At 37.7% G+C, this 9572-nt stretch overlaps 2 protein-coding genes across 2 annotated transcripts in view; both read right to left on the bottom strand.

Annotated features, from left to right (window-relative positions):
- The window catches only part of rpl3 (ribosomal protein L3), a 291434-nt gene that overhangs the window by 173468 nt on the left and 108394 nt on the right, over positions 1–9572 (bottom strand). The window lies entirely within an intron of this gene.
- LOC128379315 (uncharacterized) lies at positions 3708–8737 on the bottom strand. The gene is made up of 5 exons (XM_053338935.1): positions 8724–8737; positions 6979–7572; positions 6658–6777; positions 5227–6184; positions 3708–3776 (listed from the first exon to the last, which is right to left on the bottom strand). Exons 1-5 carry the CDS (start codon positions 8735–8737, stop codon positions 3708–3710), a joined length of 1755 nt encoding a protein of 584 aa, XP_053194910.1.

Here is a 9572-nt window from a genome sequence, read left to right as displayed (position 1 = left end):
TTAGATCTTAGGAAAGCCTTTGACACTGTAAATCATGCTGTCCTCATCTCTAAGTTGTCTTCTTTTACTTTCTCACCAGATGCCCTTAGTTGGATAGAGTCTTTCCTCTCCAACCGATCGCAAATTGTGTTGAGTTGATAAACATCAAGCCTTTCCACTGGTGTCCCACAAGGATCCATATAGGGCCTACTCCCATTTAGCCTATATGTAAATGATCCCCCATCTGTTTGCCCTGAGATAGAGACATAATGTACGCTGATGACACTGTAATATATGTACACAGGGACGGACTGGCCATAAAAATTCATATATTGGTCTGACTGGCCCATAAAACCAGTAGATCAGCGGCCCGATTGACACTGAACTGGCCCAATCACATAGTTAAACACAGATAAAAAGTCAGCGCCAGTTTCCTCACCAGCGGCTCCTTGACACACACTGGTCTGCGGCCCATTGGTTACAGCTCCCGTGGCTGATGACAGTGGTGGTGGTGGCACTCATCAGGAGCATGTAGTAGAAGCTGGACTGCTTTCAGAACACTTTACGCTATATAATGAGTAGACTAATGCAACCCAGCCCCTTGGTAAATCTGATTAAATGATAAAACGTCAATAAAAAAAACATTTAATTATAATTTGATAATTTAATGTTCTATGGCCAAGTTAGTTTGTATTGTAAATGCAGGTGAAATTTATATGACACTGTGTGTACACTGACTGGATGAGAAAATAAGCCTAGGTTAATACTTTTATGTCTTCCATAATGAACTAAATAGTCTTGAATGTGAGAAAACTTTTTTTTCAATTATCATTGATTATGAAAATATTTATTGTAATGTAACAGTTATGATTTCTACAAGCCTGAACCTCTCCTCCTCTCTGACAGGATTCCAACAATCCAACAGCTTTCAAGTAATTCGTCATAGGAATTTGTCATTTGCATCCTTTTTTACTCTCTCTCTCTCTCTCTCTCTCCCTCTCTCTCTCCATCTCTCTCTCTATCTCTCTCTCTGAGTTCAAGAGTTCATCCTTTGTGACTGGGTTATTTATGTAGTACTATTCTTGGAATGGCTTAAGGTACGTGGTTTTAAAGAGTTGCATGGCTGGTATACACATCCAAGAGACCAAAAAGGTGTGTGTTATCGAATGTGTTTGGCCGGTCTGGTCCAAAATGCCAGGGCCGATTTTTTTGTCCCAGTCCACCCCTGTATGTACCCAACAATACAAAAAGTCAAGTTCACCAATGCAATGACTTACGCTTAAACCATTGCTGTCTACAACTAAAGGTGTCAAAAACCACTGGCATGTATTTTACTAAGAAAGCCAGTAATACTGTTGAACTACACATACTTGTACATGTACAAAGGCTAAAAATAGTCAAATATGCAAACGTATGCCCTTATCTACAAAATAATTCATGGTCTGTCTCCGCCTCCACGCAGTAGCTTTTTCTGGCAATGAGTAAATTCAAATCACTAGAGGAGTAACACGAGGAAACTGCATTATCTCACTGCAAAAATATGCTTTTAGTCAATCTGCCTTTCCAATAAAAGCAGCACATGAATGGAATGCTGTACCAGAGACAATAGACATGTACTGTCTGTCGTCTCTGGTACAGCATTCCATGAGCTGTATGCTCATAAATTTCCAAATCTGTCAGTACTAATCTGGATGAACCCATGTATTAGGAAAATACACGCATTCTGTTCTTTACCGGTTAAGGATTATAAAGTTGTGTTGGGGGCAGGTAAATGGTTTATGACGTTTACCCAGCATCTCCTGTGCACGACTGTGAATGTTTTGTTTACCCTTAACTTAGCTTGGTGCCGACTGAGGTCATCCTGTCACACATTTAATGATGTATGAACTACAGGTGTTAACATCATTGTGTACTGTGAGGTGTATATAAACCAGCTCCACCTACTGTAGCATACAGGGCACATTATGTCAGAAGCCTTCTGTGTTGCTGATAGATGTGACCATCGAGGTGAATAAACCAGAAAGACAGTTCCAACAAAACCCATCACCTGATAAAACTGTTGCTTGTATTTGTTTTTGCTTGTTCCAGTTAATCTGTCTTTTGTGTATGTTGTTGAACACCAATCCCATTGTGACAACAGTGTACCCATTTAGCACCATGTCGCAACTCTCAAACTGGTTTCTTGAACATGACAATGAGTTCACTGTACTCGAATGGCATCCGCAGTCACCAGATCTCAATCCAATAGAGCACTTTTGGGATGTGGTCAAATGAGAGTTTCACATCATGGATGCGTAGCCGACAAATCTGGATGGACCAAAATCTCTGCTACCTATGCCACAAAGAATCAAGGTGGCAAGGTGTACCTAATAAAGTAGCCGGGGAGTGTATTTAAGAAACACTATAGGGTGCTAAAGCAACAATAAATCACCTCAGCAAAAATTTGCACAAAATAGGAGAACAAACCCAGAATCTGGGCTTAATGAACTGATTAACTTGGAATCCCTTTTTTTTAATCAAAAGGTCTTCCTGTCTCCTTTCCACCACAATCAAAACTATCTCCAGAAACATACATGTCCAGTTGGATATACTTGACATCATTTAGTTACTAATCATTAGGGTTGGTGTATCAGTCCCTGGCTCCTTCTTTCGTGTGTTGAAGTGTCCTTGGGACAAAAGCATTTGCCAGATAAATAAGTTTTATTACATAAGTAAGTGTGCTTTTATATGTTACACAATTTAAAACTGGACATTTAAAGTAAAGAATTTAAGTATGAGAGAGCTCCTCTTCATCTTTTATCTGGTATCTAAACAGACACTGTAAATTGGCTACAGTTATTTTGCACACTTAGCACTGCACTTGTTGAACGAGGGAGCAGGGGATTGAAGCACCAACCCCTTCAGCAATCGATGGATAAACTGCTGAGCTACAGCCTGAACTGATACAAGTGTTCTTCATAATCAAGGGTGCGTTGCCCCCTAGTGTCCTTTTAATGCACCTGCACTATTTTAACAATACGGTAATAGCAATCATTGCATTCATTTTCAATGTCTCAAGCACACTGGATTCATATAGACCATTTTACATATGATATAATAAGAGAATAATTAATCATGGGATGCTCATTAATTTTGTAAACACATTTTCTATTAAACAGGTTTTTAAATAGTTGAAATACCAAATAAAGCTTGAACTGTCTCTACTATTGAAAGGTTCAAGTACATTTCAAATGCGAGACAACTTTGCACAAGTGCATCAAGGCTTAATGAATATTTTAGCACCATCAAACCTGTTATTATCACTTCCTACTTTCTGTTCTGTGTGGCCCTGTACGGGCGATGTTGCACCCTGCTTGCCGCTTGGTCTCACTCTGTCCCTCTCGTTTATCTCTGTCGCTCTCTGGCTCCCTCCCTCTTTTGCTACCTGTCTGTTCTTTTTTTTTCTCTCAGAAGCACCTGAGAGCTATTTGTAATCATCTGTGAGAGGATTTGAGGAGGATTGGGAGGAATCCTGGTTATCTCTCTAGTCACTGCCCAAAATGCTGATCTGGGGACCTTTTTCAAGCTTTTTTTCCTTCCCCTTGTTTTCCCCAGAAGTATTATTTCAACAAAAAATGCACAGTGATACTCATGATTAAAAAATCTTACATTTCATCTATGTATTTTTCTTGCTTTTACCTTGTGTAAATTATCAAAACGTGTGTAAATGAAGATGAACAAACTCTCTCTTACACTTTCTTCTCTTTGTAGAGATTAAGGAGGAAGTGAGCATCTCTGCCCGTGAAGGAGTCATCACACTGAAAGAAGTGTGATGAGTGTGCATTTGTGCCGAGAGGCTGATTATAATTGTTGTGAGATCTGTGGTCGTAGATGTGATGTGTGTTTCTGTGTCAGTTTGTCAAGTCTACATGTGAATACTAGTCACTAACACAAGTTTCTATTTGTTCAACTAGTAGAAAAGTTTGCATGCAAGACTAAAAAACACAGAAAACTATTCTAATAACTGTCTTTAAGGTCAGTCTGCAAGTCTATTATTTGTTGACGATACGAATGTAATAACTTCAAATTATAGTTTTAATTCACTAATACAAAATGTAAATAAAGAATTTGTGACATCACAACCAGTTTGTACCCAATCGTGGTTCAGTGCAACAAGTGTGATGTGGAAACTTGAAGCCTCCAGTGCACAAACACTGAGAATGAACTTTACAGTGAAGTAGGAGATATATTGTGTCAGCAGTTAAAGTCAAAGTAAAAAATGTTAATTATTTTCTTTCTTCCTTTAAAATTAGTGTCCTATTTCAGTTTTCTAGAAGACAAAACTTAGTAGACAAAGTAGACAAAAGAAAGTCAATTTATGTCTTACATTTACAGATATTTATTTAATACAAATCTTTTTATCAAATCAGATTGATAAGACAGTAAAAATGATGAAAACAGTAATATAGTTTCATTATAAATCAAAGTATTATAAAAGTAAAATATTACAAAGACCTCCATGGTTAAACATCATTGGAAAACTGCTTCCACTTTATGAAACATTAGATTAGATTCAACTTTGTCATTGTGCAGTATGGATACAAAGCCAATGAAATGGAGTTAGTATCCAACCAGAAGTGCAAAAATACAGTATTATTAGTAATTATTTACAGATGAATGCAGGAAAGTGATGCTATATCTTCAGAGTTAGTTCAGTAAGTAAACACCATATCTCATGCTCGCAGTGTATAGACACACCACAATATCCGAAACTGTGTGAAGACACAACTAACATTACATTTATATAAACGTTTATTTTGGCTAATGAATGAAGCAGGCAAGGCACTTAGCATTATTCAAATACAATCTCATTAAGCTCTGTTTATTTGGTAAAACATACAATGGAGTATTGGACATGGTGGCAAACTGCAACTGCTTGTGTTAAAAGAAGTACTCTTATTTTTCACATAAAGCTATTCTTGATCAAATGTATCACTTAATATGATACATACAGACATAATGAATTATGTTTTCAAACAAGCTTCAAATTTGGCAAAAGGTATATACATCCAGTTAAGGAAAACAAATACAGTTAATATCATTAGAAATGACTTAAGTGATGTTCAATACTGATCAATGATTTTCAGCTATTAGGTGGATTTTCACTCATGGTTCATTTACATTAATCAGAGTTGGTAGAAAAGAAAAAAAGCACATTGTGAAACTCTGCTGGTTCTACTGTATTACACAACAACATTTTTCTTTCACATTTTCATCCACTTCATCAGATGGTAACTCAATTTTTGTTTCTTCATCTGTCTTGATCTCCATCTCCGGCTCAAATGGCGTCTCCAAGGTAGCTCGTTTTTTCTCTGATGTCAGCAGACCCTGACTTAGTGAATCATGGATCTTCTGCCATGAGTTCATCTCTGAGCTCCAAAGTGCAGCTCTGGCTCTGATGAACTTTGAGACTTCAGTCTCGCTGCCTTTGGCCAGACTGATGCTGCCATAACAGATGAAGAAGAAGTCCATGCCAAGAAAAAGAGCATCGAAGAACATGGCTGTTTTGGTAAGAGCAAGGGGCCCTTTGACTGCTGCCTGACCAATATCTGGGATATCTGACACCACGTTATGTAATGCTACACCTTCCTGGGTCACCACTTTGCCAACACCTGCAACCAGCTCTTTACTTTTCAATGTATCATTAATAGCAGAGGCAGTGTCAACAATTGACAAAGTGACCTCGCCCACTCCCACAGCCACATCTGTCATACTTACTTCTGTGTTGGTGACTGTTTGACTAGACACCTCATCCAGACAATCCTGGAGACTCTGCACATCTTCCATGAAGCTCTGGAAGGCTTTGCTGGCTTTCTTTTGATATACGTAGTTGACTCCAATCTCTGTAGCTGTGGTGACAGCACTGTTGACTCCACTGGTAATTCCCAGTCCAAGCCCTGTCACGGTCAGAAGGAGAGACGTTCCAGCTGTTAAAGGACTTAATGCCAAACCAATGATGGAAAGAATACCTCCAACTGCCCCCACAGAGCTTCCTGCCACACTGGAGATTGTTGCTCCCTTATTCATGCTGTATAGGTGAACAGCGCATTCCTCCAGGTCATTTAGAAATTGCTGCATCCTGGGCTGTCGATCATCAAACTCACTGATGAAGCGACAACATGAGTCCTTCTCGAACAAGAACAACATCCGGAAGTGCTGGTCTATCCTGATAAAGAGAAAAGAAAAAAAGTGAGAAAATGTTATTTGTACAATTTGTACAGACATAATAAATTGGCTTTAGTTATTTAGCACAATTTCTGTCTCATTTACACATTCACACTATACTCATGGAAAGAGGGAGCAGGGGATTGAACCATAAACCCTCCTGCAGTCGATGGACTACAATACAGTACACTGACGTAATACTGACTAGATGTATTCAATCCTTTCAGTATTGCAGTCTAAAGACAACTTTTTAAAACTAGTTTTAGACAAGCCAAACCTCCTCCAGATATTTTTTGCTTTTGAATGTCCATTCATTTGTTTAACACATTTTCTATAAAACATGTTTTTAAATATCTGAAATACCACATAAAGCTGTCTCTAGCATAAACTATATTTCAGATATAAAACAACTTTGCACAACCACAATGAGATAATATTTCAGCACCATCAAACCTCTTATCACTTCATGCTTACCTGATTTTATTAAGCTCATTAATGTGACGAAGCATCCTTTGTATGTCATCTTCAGAAAAATCCTCACCAAGATCTACCACAGTTTCCATATTCACACTCAGGTGAGACTCACTGAAAGAGCTGTGAATTATATAACTATATCATTAATTTAGAGATTACATTTCAAATAATGTCTTTTGTACAAACCAGATATTTTGACAAAAAATAGAAGTTCTATTTACGAAACTATGTTTTATTCATTAAATGCTCTTAAGTTCTCCATAAGTCATTTTTTAGGATTGGGTTGTGGCATTTCATTAACAAGGTTTATGAAAAGTTTACCTTTTCTTTAACTCATCACAGATCTTCTGGGCGGTCTGGATGTATTTTTTCAACTTATATTCGAGGACTTCCACATTCTGAAGTTTGGGAAGGAAGAAGGCCTTTGCATCTCTTTTAAACTCGAGGAGGAGAGGACAAACCTCCCGAGCAGCTTTGATGACAACCTGAACAGTGACAGGACTGATCTCTTGGGGCAGATGTAACACCCGGTTCTCCTCACTAAACACATGCAGCGAGGTGACCGCCAGCCTCTCCACTGCATCCAGGAAGCAGTCGAGCTTCTCCAGTCCTCCCAGTGTGTCCTTCAACACACCAGCAAGCTCCTGCTCCAGCTCTTCACGCCTGCTGTCTGCAGTCACTTGGGTCACTTTACTCATCATATATTCCCCCAAAGCCTTGCCTTTGCTCTCTGAATGGGTAACATGACCGATGCTCAGGTCAATTTTGTCAGCTTTGACCTTAATGTCCATGAACATGTTCAACTCTATGTTCCTCTCATTCACCCATTCATTGATCTCACAGAATTCTTTCACTGTGTTGATGTCGATAAGGGTATCTGTGATGTACTGGCACAAGGCCTCCTGTAGTTTCTCTCTGTAATATAAAACAACATCCAGTGCATGAGATTTCAAAACAAATTCAAACAATCAACTGGTCTCTTATTATATATATAATTCTGCCTTTGCCTTTTGAGGAAGCAGCCTGATTTGATGCAAAACAGCCAATCAGAGTTGCTTCCTACCAGTCTGTGATGAAATGGTTTTGTGGTTCATTACACTGTACCAACTCGAGCAAGCATTCAGACAGAGTTGGGCGCGCACAGGACCAATTTTTGTTTGCTCAGATTCATTTTTTTCTGTTAAAAATATAAAGTGTTTGCTTGAGAGTCCCACTGTGCACCAGGGTTTTTATAGTTAACTAAAACTAAGACTAAAACTAAATAAAAACTAAACTGAAACAAAAAAGCAAACTGAAAAACTAAATAGAAATAAAAACTAATGAAAATTTCAAAACTATAATAACCCTGCTCCGCACTCACTAATGTGGCACCAAAATAACGCCATATTAATAAACTGATAAAGAAAACCAGGAGAGTGCAAACAACCTGACACACACCTGAAGTGCATCTCTTGTCTAGTAGGTTAGTTTACAATAATCTGTTATTAGTTTAACCAGCATGGTCTCTGCTTGTGTCACACAAGACGGTATTAAACATAGACTATGGACGGTGGATGGGACACTGTAGCCAAAACAGTTGAAAATACCTCTTTTCTACATGTTTATTCTTGTTAAACAAGTGGTTGTTTGAAGAAGAACTTATTGGCTTCTTACTCACAACAGTTGTGTTGCACTTGAGCGTAATTGTCATCAACTTGAATAAAATGTTAGCTTTAGAAGTTTAGGGCCATGAAAAAGAACTCTGAATTTTTTTTCACATGTGGCTCCAATCCTCTTCCATAACACATATGCACAAATCATATAAAGTAAATGATTGAAATATAACCACAAAGCCTGTGAAGACAAACACTTTCACCTTATTGTAGTGGATATGTTTCGTTGGTGTCTTTTTGTTGAATTTTATAACCCCCGCCAACACACATTAAGTATAACATAATATACAGTTTTGGAGTTTACAATATAAAATATGTGAAATATATTAAGTAGGCTACATGTTGATTTGGATATAAAGTGCATATTTAAATTAATACCAAGACACAGTAGAAGCTCATTGAATAAAAACTTACCTTGCCACAGACATTTCTCACGTCTCAAAGTGTCTTCTTTCCTTATGTACAACTATGCGTTGGTGAGCAGCTTCTTCAGCGAAATGCTTTCCTGCCAAGCACCACCCCACCCACCACTTCCTTTATCTGCTGAGAAGGTCATCTGACTGATTTTTTAAAATTTACTTTTAAACCAACAGCTACCTTTCACCCTACTTCCATCTGTTTCCCTCCAAAAACATTAAAATATATTAAATATTTAATACATAGATACGTAAATATGTAAACACATTACTTAGTTGATGTAATGAAAAATTCAAATAGTGTTTGTAATAAAATCCACCTCACTGTGGTCATAAGGGAAAAGAAAACATAATTTAATTGACTGACAAAGTTTTGTTTTTACTGTTTCCAGCTATGACACTTTGACTTAGTCAGTTCTTCACTGCTGTTCTGTTATTCTTACTAACCCTCTCATTTTCTTCCTGCTCATTCTGTTTATTCTCTCATTTTGTCTCAGTGTTCAACCATAATGAAGAAGTAAACTTTCTGTTCATGGTTTAATGCTTAATAGAATGACTGGACAGCATGTGAGTATAAGTGTTTCTTGGTTAAAAAGTATCTTAGACAGAAAACATGACAGCTGACATTAGTGCTTGACATGAACTGATTCTAAATAAATTAATGTGACCAAACTATTTGTGGTGAAACAACATGTCAACCAGTGCAGCAGTGTAGCTCATTGATGTGTTTTTATGTTTCTGAACAACAGCAGAGTTCGTTGACAATAAGACAATATGGAAAATCACAAACCTTTTCCTTCAATATTATACTCATGATTGGATATGAAACTGATATAATGTAATTATT

The sequence above is a fragment of the Scomber japonicus genome, chromosome 18, assembly GCF_027409825.1.
Source record: "Scomber japonicus isolate fScoJap1 chromosome 18, fScoJap1.pri, whole genome shotgun sequence".
Lineage (NCBI taxonomy): Eukaryota > Metazoa > Chordata > Actinopteri > Scombriformes > Scombridae > Scomber > Scomber japonicus.
This window is presented reverse-complemented; position numbering and strand designations above follow the sequence as displayed.

Coding starts and splice junctions, on each gene's coding strand:
- LOC128379315 (XM_053338935.1), bottom strand. Junction 6,185..6,657: donor AATGAGCTTAATAAAATCAG/GTAAGCATGAAG, acceptor TCTCTTTATCAG/GATAGACCAGCACTTCCGGA. Junction 3,777..5,226: donor CTGATGAAGTGGATGAAAAT/GTGAAAGAAAAA, acceptor CACTTCTTTCAG/TGTGATGACTCCTTCACGGG.